General features: G+C 35.3%; 1 protein-coding gene and 1 pseudogene across 5 annotated transcripts in view; one reads left to right on the top strand and one right to left on the bottom strand.

Moving 5' to 3' along the window:
• Window positions 1–528: 528 nt before the first annotated feature.
• On the bottom strand, window positions 529–13,503 carry LOC145004315 (uncharacterized; annotated as a pseudogene). Its single transcript, XR_013662348.1, has 18 exons — window positions 13,381–13,503; window positions 13,078–13,254; window positions 12,825–13,006; window positions 12,334–12,430; window positions 10,980–11,056; window positions 10,122–10,209; window positions 9,827–10,019; window positions 9,619–9,745; window positions 2,828–2,908; window positions 2,594–2,696; window positions 2,357–2,449; window positions 2,195–2,269; window positions 1,988–2,107; window positions 1,762–1,890; window positions 1,575–1,652; window positions 1,161–1,247; window positions 905–991; window positions 529–827 (listed from the first exon to the last, which is right to left on the bottom strand). The product of XR_013662348.1 is annotated as an uncharacterized LOC145004315 (transcript).
• A 3,023-nt stretch (window positions 13,504–16,526) lies between these two features.
• Window positions 16,527–16,893, top strand: part of LOC145003894 (uncharacterized) — a 29,693-nt gene continuing 29,326 nt past the window's right edge. For 2 of the 4 annotated variants that reach the window (XR_013662190.1, XR_013662189.1), the window contains exon 1: window positions 16,527–16,885. Coding sequence is in view for 1 of the 4 variants with exons in the window: in XM_078962800.1 (XP_078818926.1) it covers window positions 16,672–16,885 (214 nt within the window). In the remaining 3 variants the exon portion in view is untranslated. The remainder of the gene's footprint in view (window positions 16,886–16,893) is intronic. The other 2 variants (XR_013662188.1, XM_078962800.1) reach the window with 1 other exon arrangement.

The raw sequence follows: 16,893 nt of genomic DNA, 5'->3' as shown, positions 1-16,893 counted from the left end.
TTAATCATCACGAAATTTCATTTATGCATCAGTTTGTTGTTGTTATGTTTTGTTTTAAATTAATCAAGATTACGCTTAAATGACGAAGGTTTGTTGGTGCATTATTTCACTAATTGTGTTTAAGTATAATGGATTGACTAATTGACCAAAATCAATCTTGATAAATATTAAATGAGTAACGAAGGTATGTAGTGGACACTTGTTTAAGTTTATTCAAGATTTAAAGTAGAATGTCATTTATGGGCGAAGCCCGTAAACGAACAGGGTCAGAGGGCAGCGCCACTGGGAGCAAGGTTCAAGGGACGGCAACCCCTGGCGGGGTCCAAGGGGCAGAGCCCCGACTGGGGTTGAAATTTGTTTTTCTGAAAATTAACCTAATTTTGACCCTTTTTGGAAAACTCGAATTTAGGATGGTTTTGTTGGTTACTAAAACAGTCTTAGGATAGTTTTTGGTAATTTTAAAACCTAGAAAACTGCTTGGTGGCATTTTTCGGACCTGGATGGTTTATAACCAATTTTTGTCATTATGTTCCGGTACAAGACACGAATTCATAACCACTCATTCTCTTCTTCTATTTTCTCTGATTTTCATGTTTTATCTAATTGAGGATTTCGAGAGTACCACAGAAACGCATTAATTTGAAAGTGAATACTCGTAGAATTCCAAGTGCTTTTACATCCCAAATTTCTAATAATCTCAACTTTATTCATGAAGGAACTAGAACACAATACGTTTTTGCAGCCTACTGGCGTTTATTGATTATTCGTAAGCTTAAAGCTTAATTGGCCACTTTTTGGTTGAAACTCGGGTCCATGCAAACAACAACCTACAAAGAAAAGTAAATCTTGTTAACGATATACATGCAAGATTTCTATAAAGTTTGATTGTATTGTATGTGCATACTTTTCCAATGCTTTTTCCAGAATGGATATATTCAACTGCATCAACAACAGATTGCACACCCACAAAGCTCTTAGGGTCTATTCCAACCTGATATGATTGCAAAGAAAGAGTAGCATGTGAACTCTATTAGAAAGAATTATCCCAAAGATGCTAATAAAGTTATAATATATATATATATATATATATATATATATATATATATATATATATATATATATATATATATATATATATATATATATATATATGATGATACCTTTAGCTTTCCCATAGAGAAAAGATGAACCATATTATCTAGATGTCTTTTCCATACGTGCTGATAATGGCCTAGGTTGAATCCAATCTGCAAGTTTCTCAAAATTTTACCATGAAAAAGAAAAAAGAAAAAAAAACATATGCACTCAAGGTTCTGAAGTTATAATTTTCCGATTAAAATTGCAATAATTTGCTAGTTCCAAGTAAAATACCAATTTGACTAATAATATTGCCCTGGTTTACCAAGATGTTATGTATCCATAAACTTATTCGGGTTTTTTTTTTTTTTTTTTCTTTTAAGGGTACTTTGGATATTTAGCAACTAATCAAACACATCTCTTAAAATGTTAAAATATGGTTCATTTAAACATTTCATTTTCATGGGATGGATGTAAGACTTGAAACCATTACATACCACAGTCTTGCTCTGTTGGTGAAGTATATCACATATTCCTGGATAGTTTCTTGGTTCATGTCCGATCCCTTCTTTATACTGAAACAAAAATAGGAAAGATACGATGTGATAAGGGAGAACCATAATATAGAATTATATAAAATCAAAAATAAATAACATAAATACTACAATTTATTAACTCAATTACCTGAGAGGTCGTTCCAATGACAAGCATTCGCCCGAAAGTTGCTAACGCATTGAAGCATGAATCAAACATGTCACCACCAACAGATTCGTAAACAATGTCAACCCCTTTTGGGAATTCCTTCTTAAGAACCTGACAATTTAATTTGCATATATAATTATATCACCTAGCGAACATTGTGTATATAATACTTAAATCGACTTTAGATGATGGAAATTAAGGTACATACATCTTTTACAGATTCATCTTTGTAGTTGATGACTCGATCAACTCCCAAATCCCTTAGAAATATTGCCTTATCCTTGCCTCCACAGGTTGCAACTACTTTGTTTCCAGCTAATTTTGCCATCTAATATTATCCCAGAAAATCAATCATTGAATAATTCATCACATACAGTTGAATGAGATTATTAATTAAAAAACTTCAGATAATTACTTGAACTGCAAATTGTCCGGTTCCTCCTGCAGCAGCAGTGACAACAACTGTCTCTCCAGACTCCATGTGTGCTGCCTATAGGAAAAAGGTAACGTGCAAATGAAGTCTCAATCAAAGAATATGAATATTACATTTTAATTAAAAATTAAAATATAAACAAACCTCTAGAGCAATGGATGCAGTAAGTCCAGAAGCAAGCATGGCAACAACTTCAGGGTATGGTGATTCGACAGGAATAATGAGTTCTGATGGTACCTAATAATATAAGATGGTAATTAGAATCAGATAAGAAATTGATCCTACTATACACCTTGTAAGTTTGCATTTGAGTAAATAGTTTATCTAGAATACTCGAATGAAAGCAGATAAAAAAGAAATTAATTCAATATAATCATATACCATGGTAAATTCAGAATAGGCTCCCATATTAAAGTATTGCTGCTGGAGTGCCGACTTTTAGATTTTTAACTTCATCACCCACTAGAGCAATTAATCCTACAGCCTTTATTTTGTAAATGGTCAAAAACATGAACCAAATATTCAAAATATTTAAACAAATCCTCGAATCTAGAAATTTAACTCCAATTCTAAAAAGTATTACATTATCAATGTTTTCGGTATGTGTTTTTATACCTCAAGTCCGGGATAAAATGGAAGTTTAGAGCTTATTTCTTCTTTGGTTCCACTTAAGTAACCATTATTACTATATTCCACCTGCCAAACAAAACATGATTAGATTTTTTTAGAACCGGCAAATATTATTAAGGTCCACCGCCTAGCAAGATACTAGACGGGTCCATGAAAAATCAGAAAAAAGAAGGATTACAACGAAGGAAAAACCGCAAAATTCAGATAATTACAAACATTTCAGTGGACATATGCAGTATTCTACCCACTTATACGAACAATTAGATCTCCTATGCTTATTCCAAGTAAACACCAGAGATTTTATGTTGTCCATGATCTTAAAGTGAGGTCTTTATGTTCATAAACACCCAATCACATCTTGATTTCCAAAGTAGCCATAACACACCATAGCACACGCTGATTAGGTTGCTTTTCCTTCTTTGACATCTTCCCCAGTTTTTAAGGAAGCCGATAAGTTCTCCGATGGTATGAAATTGTGGAGCTGGAATGTCACACCATCTAAATGTCCACTCCCATATAATGACCACCGTAGGACATCGGATCAGAATATGTTCGATATCTTCATCCTCCGGCATGCATTGTGGACATGCGACGTTTGTAATCGGCACTCCTCTTTTTGATAGCGATGTATTTGTTGGAAGGCGTTCCAGATTAGCTCTCCAAATGAAGGTAGCAACCTTTATTGGAACATCATGAATCCACGGGATAAATACTTCATTATTCGTTGGTTCGGTATTATCAATTATTAATCTGATAGTATCTATATTGTAGATACCATCATTCGATTTAGGGCATTTCCATGTATCGGTTCCAAAGGTTGGTTGAAATTTTCCAATGGCATTAATCAAACCGTGAAGGTTGTGGATTTCTTCAGCAAAAGACGGCGTAGTTTTGTAGTTCCATATTTGCCTAGCCAAAAGTACCATTTGACTAATCGTACAAGTTTTCCGTCTCTCCAGTTGATACAGTGCAGGAAACCTCATTTTGAAAGGTTAGCTATCACACCACCCATCCATCCAAAAAAGAGTGTCCATTCCATTCTTCACCTTTTTCTTTAATATATCTTGAAAGTTAATGCCAAAACTCTTTAAATCATTTGTTGTCTCCGCAATATTCCTCCAAACGCCCGGTAAAGTTTTCTTGGCTAGGTAATGATCAGGCTTATTTTTTAAATTATGAAGACCCATAATTTTTCGTCACCATAAAGCTGATTGGTTTGTTTTTAATGCCCACCACCATTTAGCAATCAATGATAAGTTAAAGGCCCGAATAGAGCCTAAGCCTAGTCCCCCTTTATCCTTTGGCGCCACGACTTTGTCCCATGGTACCCACGCTATCTTGTACTTGTTATCACTACCTCCCCAAAGTAACTGTCTACAAATTTTCTCAAGTAGGATGGAAGGCTACCAAGAACCGCTTTAGCCAGAGTTAGTCTTCCTCCCAAGGATAGTGCTTTTTCTTTCCATGGAGACAATTTTGCATACGATTAGAGGCTTCCAATACTTCATCAACTTCATGTTTGCACCCACAGGGACACCAAGGTAATTGAATGGTAACGAGGCTGGTTGACATCCTAGTGGCCCAACCCTACGGGTAGTTTCTACCATATCAACTCCAATACCAAACACCCTAGATTTATTGAAATTAACTTTCAATCCAGAGGACATCTGGAAACATTGTAGCACCCTCGATAAGTTTTTTATGTTCTCCGTTCTCCCACAAATATAGCGTCATCGGCGTAGAATAGATGCGAGATTATCGTATCAGAATTCGGTATTTTTATTCCTTGATTAAATGCCTTTCTGGCAGGCCGTCTTCATCGCAACATTAATCCCTTCCATTGCTATTATAAACAGGAATGGAGAGAGCGGGTCACCCTGACTCACACCTTTTTCCATTTCAAACTCTACCGTATGAGATCTATTAATTGGAACCGAAAGTCTAGTTGTGTGTATGCACCCTCAAATCCACATGCGTCATTTATCTCCATATCCCATTTGAAGAAGGATAGATTCAAGGTATACCCAATTCACAGAATCAAAAGCTTTTTCAAAATCTACCTTAAACAATAAAACTTGTTTTTTTACCTTCTTAGCACATGCACATATCTCATTAACAATTAGAGGTCCATGAAGAATGTTCCGCCCTTTCACAAATGTCGTCTGCGCCTCACCAATGTTCTTGTCAATTACCCCTTTTATCCCGTTGGCTAGGAGCTTGGAGATTATCTTGTATCAACATCCAATTAGACTAATTGTTCTATAATCTCTAAGATGAAGAGGATCTTTAATCTTTGGGACAAGAGTAATAAAAGACAAGTTACACTCCCTCTTTAAGTGTTTAACGAATTCAATAATATCCCCCTTGAGTACTTCCCATTATTTTTTGATAAAATTGAAGGTGAATCCATCTGGGTCAGGGGCCTTATCACCCCTACATGCCCATACAACACCTTTGATCTCTTCGGCTTTGAAAGGTTATTCAAGTTTGGATCTAGAAGAGGAATCAATCTTCTTAAAGATGCTATTAGTAATTTTTGATCTGCAGGGCCATCGATCCTGAAATTTCCTCTGATAAAAAACAAACGCTTCATCTTTAGTCATTGAAACATTTGTATTCTAGGATCCATTGATAATCAATCCACGAATGATATTCTTGCTTGTCTTGTTATTGACACACCCATGGAAAAAACGAGTATTCTCATCTCCATTTATGGTCCACTTTATTTTGACCTTTTGTTTCTGGTCAAGGATTGCCATCTTTTCTATCTCTGCTATCCTTTGCATCCCGGTTCTCCTTTCTAGAATTTCAACATCTGTAAGCCCATTTGATTCAGTGGTGGTGTCTAGCTCATAGAATCTACCTTTGAGCTTATTTAATTCATCAATCTCTAACGGATGATCCTTTGCCCTCCACGCCTTGATTACATTTTTAAGGAACCGAAGTTTAGCTGCCAGATAAGCATCATGTGTGCCGTATCCTATGAATTTCTCGCACGAATCATGAACAATCTGATTAAACCTTTCACGTTTCATCCAGAAATTAAAGAACCAGAATGGAGCTTTGCCAAAGTCAGCGTTAATGATCGGGCAGTGGTCAGAAATCTCCCTTGGGACCGCCGTGGTTGAGGCAGACGGAAAATATCTTAGGAAGTTATTACAAACTAAAAATCTATCTAGCTTGCTCATCTTTACATCATGCTGGCAGAAGAACGTGTATCTATGACCCCCCATTATAAGGTCATTTAAAATAACTTGTTCAATGAACCGATTGAACCAAAAAGCATCCAATGGATTGAATTGAGAATTGAATCGTTCACCTTCTCTTCTTACAGTGTTGAAATTGACAAAAATTATCCAGGTACCATTCTTAGAAGACTTAATCTGGCTAAGATCTTCCCAGAGCTTTTTCTTGTTTTGTGAATCATGGGGCCCATATGTTGGATTAATGTCTAAGCCTGTAACCATATTTAGTAAATACTTGACCCGGTTGTGCATGGTCCTTTTGGGTTGCCTTCACCAAAGCAACTTGACTGGAGGAATAATATATATATATATATATATATATATATATATATATATATATATATATATATATATATATATATATATATATATATAAGGAAAAGAGAATATACATTACAGCCCCACCTAAGCTTAGGTACTAAACCTCTTGAAAATACATTGTTTTACTATATAAAGATTACTGTTAATGGATTCACGATTAATACTTCAAGATGTAAACTCAAGATCGACACAATAGGGTTTAGGGTTTAGGGTTTAGGTTTATGCTTAGGGCTTAAGGTTTAGGGTTTAGGGTTAAGGTTTAGGGTTAAGGTTTAGGGTTTAGGGTTTAGGTTTATGCTTAGGGCTTAAGGTTTAGGGTTTAGGGTTAAGGTTTAGGGTTTAGGGTTTAGGTTTAGGGTTTAGGGTTTAGTGTTTAGATTTGGGGTTTAGGGTTTAGCTTTAGTGTTTAGGGTTTGAATTTAGGGTTTAGGTTTAGGTTTAGGGTTTAGTAATGTTCACTTGGATGAAGTAATAAACTATAATTGAGGAAAGAAAACAGAAATGATAAAACGATAATGAAAGAAAGAAATGTTATGGAGAATGATATATTTACCAAGTGAAACCAAACCGGGTATATTTAGCATGTTAAAACGACATACTTTAAAAGTTTAGTACCTAAGCTTAGGTGGGGATGTAATGTATATTCCCTATCCCCATATATATATATATATATATATATATATATATATATATATATATATATATATATATAGAGAGAGAGAGAGAGAGAGGTTATTATGGTTTATTAATATATTATAAAAATAATATATTAAAAGAGAAATCATATTTGTTTAATTAACATTGGTCAAGAATTAATTTTGTGATCAAAAGAAGTTAATTGAACTAAGGGGACTGGACTATAATTATGTGATAGTTACAAAGTTAGGCTAGGAAGCCCTTGATGATAGGGTGGACGAATTCAATGCATAAGGCCTTAGAATTTGTCCGTGATAAGGCTTCTAGAATTATCTTATGGGCTGCTTGGTGGCCAGGAAACCAGATAAGGATAATGACTGAAACCTTAATTCATACACCTATATAAAGGACCCTTTGACATTGGAAATTCGGTCACTTGATCCCTAGAGTTCCTAGAGCCAAATTTCTCCTTTCCTCTCTCTCTCTCTCTCTCTCTATATATATATATATATATATATATATATATATATATATATATATATATATATATATCTTACTTCTTCATTTGCTATTGGTGTTTGTGAGCCATTAGAGCTACTACACTTGTGGTATATGCTTTCAAAGATAAAGAGATTTAAGAAACAAGTTTTTATTACTACATAACAACAAGAGGTATATATTCGATTCTTCTATGTGATTTTCAAAAATACTAGGAGCATGCTAGGTTTCTTTTTGTGTTCATAATGTTGGATGACTAATAGTGAAAACATAGATCCAAATCTAGGGTTGCATGCACACATAGGATTGTTTGTATAAAATCCATCACCATATACATTTGCAAATATCGTCTTGGATACCTGACCACCTCCTAATAGTGATTATAAAGTGCCTCGATTATATCACTTCATCTACCTAGTATAAACGGGAATCCCAAATACATAATAATCCGCCTAATATTCCAGTGGAAGGCGTTTCTACAGACCCAAAGTTGTCATTACCCAGCAGCTTGGAACATCTATCTCATTTTCATCTGACAATTATGTTTCCTGCACCCCAAGATATGTTGTGTGATATCTTGTTATTAACCTTCTGACCCATGAAACCTTATAATCTTCGCATATTCCTCGAAGATTTAAACTTAAACAGTTTATTGGGGTATGTTCTCTTCGCTGATTGCTCCCATTATATCCAGTAATACCGGGTTTGAAGAATCAATTTCAAAACCCAACTCCTTTCCAACCTCTGCAGTTTTTTCTACTTCCACCGAAGTAGAGCTAGTTGAATCCGCAAGTATAGACGAAGTACCTTTGGACGAAATTTCAGGCCGCTTATTTTGATCGATAGCATTATAGGAGGATTCAATTGCTCTTGTATTATTGTGTTGGTGAGTCGCACCAATAGGGGAGGGGGTTCTGATTCAGATAGACTTGACATCGGGGCTATTATATTAGTAGGTAGATCCGAACCGGAAACCATATACCTTTTCCTTTTACATAAGGATCTGATAATCGATTGGTTTTGGCCTGGGGTGTGGGGTGGGCCTATGTCATGAACAGGGAATGGCCCGAAACAACCATGGGGAAGTCCAAAATTTGTGTCCAAATGGGTCGGGGCAACAGGGGTAATAATCAATAATCAGTCTATTGGACCTATCCATATTTTCACTAGGAAGTAGGGATGTGATATTACCATTACCACTGCTTGTCGTAGGTTTCCAATATGGCTTTCCGATTGCCTCCCTCGAAATTTCAACCGTTTGTGGTCTCCCAGAGGACCCTTGCACTTCCTCCATCAGAGTCGGCATTTCATCCAGCCTACCCAAGTTCCTGCTCTCCGGAGAACTTGTACTAATATGGTTTGTCTCCATCATGACTTTTGGATCTGTCTTCCGATTAGAGACCAGACTGATCTCACCTTCCTCCATTTCACAATCTCCTTCTTGCACCCAAGTTTCTGAGACTCTGTCTACATCGTCTTCATCTTCTACGCAAAGTTCATATTTTTCATAGAAATCATCATCTAGGTCAAACTTGAAAGGGTACCAATCCTCGTCAAATTCAATGATGCCTAACTTTAAGATTTCTCCTTCAACAGCTACAAGTATCTCCTCGTTGATCCTCTTCCTTCTTGTGGACACCATTCTTTCCTCGACCAACCACTTTTGCAAATGTTCTTTGATCTCTGAAACCCCACCCTCATGGTTGTTTTATAGGAATGAAAGCACTATTGCGTCTGCTATTATGACCTCGATTTTCATTCTTAGTCATACCTGGAATTTCTTTTCTTTTATGTAACACCACATTCACCTCTAGTATTCTTCCTCGAACTATGGTGCCATCAAGCTTCCTTTCCCTTTCTCTTACATTTTTAACGTCCACATACCTGATAAAGACATAGTATTTTCCGTTTTATCCTTTTCTCAGCCCAATGAACACATCCGTCATTCTACCAAATCCAGCAAACGCTTCTCGAATCATATGTCAATAACTTAGATGGGTGTGTGATTTAGTTAATAAAGAAAAGCAGCACTATGTGATTTATTGTTATTAATATACTGAAACCCAAAAAACTTACATCGCCTGCATTGACTCCAGCATATATGATTTTTAAGAGAACATGATCTGGTTTAATCGGCAATTTCAAGGGTGCGCGCACTATACGTGTAGCATTCCGAAAATTTCTAGTAAGTGTGTGAATAATTCTGCATCACAAGTGTCAAATGGCACAAGTCGTAATCAAAAACTTACAAATATTGAAAATGATGACAAATATATATACTTACAGTTGCTCATATGTATGAGGGATCTCGATTGTAGAATTAACAACTGATGAAACTATCTTCTTCAAACTTGATGGGATCAACTCCAAGTTTTTTGCTTCTTGAGATGAAGTTGGCATGTATTCAAGGCCTCCATTGTTTGTGATAAGTAAACAAGAGCCAGCTTTACTTTCATCGGTAATAAGCTGAAAGGCACCTGTTTCATATGATGACAACTCGAACAACTAATTAATTTCCTAATTTAAAGAATCGGTTTCCCTCTATTTCTCTCTTATGATGAAGTAATACAACATAGTACCTTGTATGATTGTATCCATGGAAGTAGAGCTTCGATTGAGGTTAAGAAACTGAAAACCCACATGTTTAGCCTTCTTAGCTCGATTAATCTGCATATATGTTCATATACTATTAGTTAATTAATGGATTTAGTCAAACGCTTATTATTTGCTAAACTTAAGGGAAATATTCATGTTTTCTTATTTAAAGAAAGCTTTTACTTTTTATTCTTTCTCTCTACCTTTCTTTATTCAGCAGAAATACCACACAGTAAAATTTCTTTGTTTATCTCCTAACTGGTTTATAACCGTGAGAACCACAGTTATATAATTAATTAAACTTTTGTATTAAAAAAATCAAAATTATTAATCAATTATTTTAAATACGTGAAATTATATCACCTTATAATTTGTACTAATTTTATTTTATTTTTTAATATAATTAGAGTAAAAAAATTTAAAAATTGAAATTTATAATGGAGAATCAATCATCAATTTAATATAATTAGAGTGGGAAATTTAAAATTTGAAATTTGAAATTTAAAATTTGAAATTGATAATTAATAGGTTGATAAGTGGCATGATAAGTGACATATAATATTAATAAGGATTTGTAATATTATTACACTTGTCAATAGAAGAATAAACATATTCATTTATTAGAATAGGAAGATTATAGCCTTCATGAATGAATTAATTTGCATTTGCTTTTTTAATTTTATCCAACAATATTACAATAAAAATAACCATATGATTGCAAACTCTAGGCAAGTCGAAGGAAATAACTTATTAAGTATAAAAATTATGGTTTGTAAAAGATTTTAATCATTTTATCATCTTTAAAGCGAAACGAGAATCTTAAATAAGGAGTTTTGTTTGACCTCTGGGCAAAGCACGTTGACACGGATGCCTTTTTCCTTGTAAGAAGAAAGTGATCGTGTAAACATAACCACACCCCCTTTAGAAAAAAGCAATAGAACAAAACAAAAAATAAACATGAGAAAACATAATATATATATATATATATATATATATATATATATATAAAAGATTCAACTTAAAGCAGTTATATAATTGAAGACACAAGAATGCTTTCAAACCTACATTTACATATTTATCCACTTCAATTTTTGAAATAAAAATAATAAAAAATTAAATATTAATTAAACTAAAAGATAAAATAATAATTGTGGTTGTTATTACATCATCACGGCCACATTCAATACAACCCACCAACCAACCCCATCACCAAATACCGCACACCAACCACCACCATCACCCACAATCATCACTCACTAGTTACCATTATCACCCACCACCCACCAACTACCTCCATCATCCACCATCATCACCACCAACCCACCACATACCACAACCGACTATTGACCACTACCTACCACTAACACCCACCATCTACAATCACAACCATCCGCCCACCACCTACCACCTACCACAAGCAACCACCCATCAACCCTTAAAACCCAACAGAACCACCACCACCACCAATCACTACTACCATCACCCACCAATTAACCACTCCCACCAAACACTACCCACCACCTACTAACACACTACCTACCATCCACCACCACCACCCAACACCACCAATTACCCATCCCCACTCTATTACTACATATCGCCCACCACATACCACCCACCACTACTATTATTTACCACTACCCACCACTCATCATCCACCATTCGTCACTACTTACCACCACCAACACCACTGCCACCATCAACCACCCATCATCACCTACCACCCACGACCCACCACAACCACAACCACCATTATATTCACACATCATCACACCCCACCCTCATATTACCACAACCCCAACCACCTTTACCAACAACACCACCTTCCACTACCATCAACCCTTGCTTTGACCCCCACCCCCAACACTTACTACGTTGCCAACACCACTACTCGGTGCCAACTTAAGCCGCCACTTTGACCTCCCCACCATCCCCACATGCAATTAAGTAATTTAAAGCATATTATTCATACGTGATTAAACCATGTTATTCATATATGATTAAAGAATGTTATTATTTTTTTAATTAATCTTGAAACCTGACAATTAAAATTAATGGTTCATATTTGTTCTTACGTTTCCAACCATATAATTATCAACCATATATATATATATATATATATATATATATATATATATATATATATATATATATATATATATATATATATATATATATATTGTAATGTAATCATACCTTTGCTGGAAGAATAGATAGGGTCAGAGATCATTGGATATGCCGAACCCAAATTTATCACCACACCAGGTTTTTTTGCAGCTTCCATTATTTTGATCTGCATTTTTTTGGAAATAGATGATTTATTAATATGTGGCGGATCCACATCAAATTATTGGGGTATCCCCGACATAAAAATAAATAAATAAATAAATAAATAAATAAACTTGCATAATACATAATAAGGAAAAAGATTTCGAGAAAAAATTACCCTACTAATTTTTTTTTAGGGGTATTCCGAGCTACCCCGGATGTATAGCAAATCCGCCTATTACAAACCAATTATCTTTTAAATAAATAATCCTAACATATTTGAAGCAATGGAACTTTAAATTGACTATTAATAATAAAATTATATGTTCAGACGGCATCTAACAAAGTATAATATACATGTTCATCTATTGCTTTAAAGTTCAACATGGTTAAAACAAGTCAACAACAAGCATATATACCGCTTTGTGGGTGCAATCAATAACTGCTACAAGATTCACATCGACTGCATGTCTCCATGTTTTTGATCCATCTGTTTGGTCTTCATGAAAAGGCACAGAAGTTTCGATATCAGCACAATTAATACAAATATCCAAACCACCGTATACTTCCACGTGCTTTTCAAATGCAGCAGCCACTTCTCCTGTTTATATTCAATAAATGTCATTGAACTTCACAATTACGATAATAAGTAGGAAAAAATGAGTAACTCACCTTGCTTACTGACATCGCATCTTACAAAGATAGCAGAAGGGAACTTCAATGATCCCGAATGAAACTTGAGATTTTCTTTTTGTGAAAGTGATGCAACCTCCTCTCCTTTCTCAACAGAAGTATCAACCACAGTTACAAATATACCCTTTTTGGCAAGAACTAGGCAAAGAGCCCTACCTGCATGTATGTATATCACAGTACTAGAGAATCACGAACATCATCCATTTGAAAATAAGTTCTAGAATCAACGACATTGTCTCCATTTTTATGAAAAAAAAAAAATATGTACACAAAGAAATATACCGATTCCAGAGGCACCCCCAGTAACGAAAGCAGATAGGCCTGACTTTAGCTCCATTATTATTTTCGTCTTGAAATTTTAATGTTTCTTTCTAATAAGTAGTTTCTATATACAACTCTGTGTTACTCCTTGGCGATCTACCTACCCACCAGTCATAATTTTGACGTCGACACGGCTAATTAAAAAATAAAATAAAACACGTTGAGCGTTATTAAAATAAAAAATTGAAGATTCCAAAGACTTTTGTTATTTGCTGGGGTACTCTACTTGCTCAAAATCCTGACTCTGTCCATGATATATTATCCTAAACTCTCATCATCCATTTGAAAATATTTATTTGGCCTATACATATTGTGTCCATCTTTTCACATAAAATATGTACACTAATTAGAATTTAGAAACATACCCATTCCGGAGGCACCCCAGTAACCAAATTAAGCAGATAGGGCGACCTAGTAAAACCGCTAATTAAAAAGTAAAACACATGGGCAGTTATCCAAAATATGAGGATAGCAGATTTGCATCGATTTATATTATTTATTGGGGTACAATAATTGCTATAAATACAATAATATGGAATCATAGATTTATATTATTTCTTGCGGATATTTATATTATCTTGGCGTACTCGACTCTACTTGCCATAAATACAATAATACTAATATATTTTATAATTTCTTGGTGGGCACTCTAATTGCCATATATAAACCCAATAATATGGGTTGGCATTAACTTTAATGGTTTATTGGCAATTACAAATATTTCTTTTAAAATGGTTAACTCTTTCAACCAACACTACAACTTTAGCCGCGACATAATTAGCGGCGAGAGAGGCTTTTACGGTGACAAAGTGTTGTGTCGCCACTAAAAGCCATTGTTGCCGCCAATTAATTGTGTCGTCGCTAAAGTTTTGTTACCCGGATCCGCGTTATCCCCTTTTGTTAAACCTTAATTGTTCAGTCGAGTATCTAATTCAACGGTTGGGGCCTCTTTTTCGCACTAAACCAATACCGGCGACAACTTGTCGCGGCAAAAGGTCGAAATTGTCGCCACTAATTGTGGAATAAAAAAGACTTGATACCTTCCCTCCAGAGTGTCGTCGATGTTGCTGGTTTTCGCCGCTAAAGACTTAAGTGTTGCCGCTAAAGGCTTGCGCAGATAAAAAGAAAAAAAGACGCAGACTTCACTTTCTGCTTCCTTCGTGTGTTCATCACTGTCTCGTTCTTCCCCCATTTTCTGTGAGTTGTCATCAATTCTAACAAAGATACTCCCCAGCATTGTAAGATTACCGATCAAAGGGGTTTACAGTTTCAATTTACTCTGGCGAAAACGGGTTCAACTCGGGTAGAAGATAACTTCAACTTCTAATTTCTCTTTGTATTTCTCTTATAACATCGATTTCTAGCTATATTTGATGATTTATTGCAAAATACTTTTCAATTTCAGTTTTTTTGATCATTTTGTCTAGGTCACCTCGTGGGTTTACTGTGAATACCGGCAAGTGAGAGTATTTTCCGGTGAAGACCAAATTTTTCGGCGACATTAAGTACCATTTTCGTTGATTTCCGCCACCACAAGTTCTATTTACTTTTATTTATTGTGAGATTTAAGTTTAATTGCAAAATATGTGTAATTGTATAAATTATGTAAAAATTGGCATATATTTGCATTACAAGAATAAGTATCTATAGTGACAAAGCCTAAAGGGACGACGAAGGTCGTTGCTATAGGAGTAGCTATGGGGACGACTTGTCGTTCCAATTTTTTGACCTTGAGATTTGTAGAGGACTTGGCGGGTCTCAACTGGTTAGGCGGGAGATTTCCCGAGAGGAAAATGACTCTTGAGGGTAATTAACTTTTGCGTTTGTACTTATTTGATCCCTTTTTTTTGTATTCAATATACCATCGAACTTGTTGTTTGCGTTTACCAAAACCCTTTTAACCGGCTTTTGACCTGTGATAGCCGGTCAAAGGGTTATGGTGAACACAAACAACAAGTTCGATGGTATATTGAGTACAAAAAAAAAAAGGAAAGGGACCAAATGAGAACAAATGCAACAGTTGGTTACCCTTCTGATTCATTTTCATTTTACTCATTTACAGCAAATCTCACATCATCCCCTACTGATATTAATGACTTTATGAGATTCATTCTTGCTTCTCTTCAAAACATAACCCACGAAAGAACATTATTTATACATGTACAACTTTGTAATGCACTTGAACATTTATTAGGGAGATCTTGACTAAGAAGACGCATTTCATGACTACATTTACATTTCCAATCAAATGATTTATCGTATCATGGATTCTAAACAAGTCTACAAACGAGTGTAATCACAAGTGCTGTGATTTTTGAGTTTACTTAGCTTTAAGATTGAATTCATGGGATAAGATACAACATCAATATGTACAATATCATGCTGCTTTTGTAGATACATTACCATAATATACCTTGAGATAAACGTTTATGCTGATAAATATACTTCTCATACATAGTCATATCCTTTTGCAGAGAGGTGTTGACAATTAACCACAATAAGCATAACGCAGACCATGTTTTAACAAGGTTACTCCTTTGAAACGCTCTTCATAAGTTATAGCTAAAGAAGGTTGCAATCTTTGATAATTTTGCAACTTTAATTTTCGGGAAAAATGACTCAGGAGGGTAACCAACTGTTGAGTTTGTTCTCATTTGGTCCCTTTCCTTTTTTTCTACTCAATATACCATCGAACTTGTTCGTTGTGTTCACCATAACCCTTTGACCGGCTATCACAGGTCAAAAGGGTTATGGTGAACGCAAACAACAAGTTCGATGGTATATTGAATACAAAAAAAAAATGGATCAAATGAGTACAAATGCAAAAGTTAATTACCCTCAAGAGTCATTATCCTTTCCCGAGTTATTGAAAATTTATAGGAACGAAAATTCGTGTCAAATAAAACAAAATAATTTAATATTTTTCTTCAAAGCCACAACTCTCTACAGATCAGGAAGCTAGGAGGGTGTTTGGCTTAGCTTTTGAAAGCCAAAAAGTCCTTCTTGTAAAAGATGGAAAAGTCAGGATTCCCTGACTTTTCAAAAAGATATCATTTACTCTATTGAAAAAGTTGGAAAAGTCAGGATTACCAAACATCTTTTTAACTTTTAGAAAAAAGATAAAAGTTAAAAGTCACTTTAAAAAAGCTATCCGTCTCATCCATCCTTCACAATCGCATACCATTCACCCCTTTCTCTCTATCGAACGACCGAGGCTGACCACCACCACTACGATGTTCGCCGGTTCCTTTGATGCCGCCGGCCTCTACAACGACCACCGCCTACCACCTGCGACGTGATGTCTTCGGGAGGACAATTCGAGTCCCATGTGTTATTTCGACTCGCTGCTTTGGGCTTGGTGTTGATTTTGGCGACCTGCAAAGATTTTGTCACCTGGTTCCATCAACTGCTTCAATTCCCCTGATTCTAGCTTCCTCTCTCTATCCAGTAGCTCCTATTTTTCTAGGTATGTCT

This window comes from Lactuca saligna, chromosome 7 (assembly GCF_052625555.1).
Source record: "Lactuca saligna cultivar CGN05327 chromosome 7, ASM5262555v1, whole genome shotgun sequence".
In the NCBI taxonomy this organism is placed as follows: Eukaryota; Viridiplantae; Streptophyta; class Magnoliopsida; order Asterales; family Asteraceae; genus Lactuca; species Lactuca saligna.
Note: the sequence above shows the minus strand (reverse complement) of the source record. Positions and strands in the feature narration are given on the sequence as shown.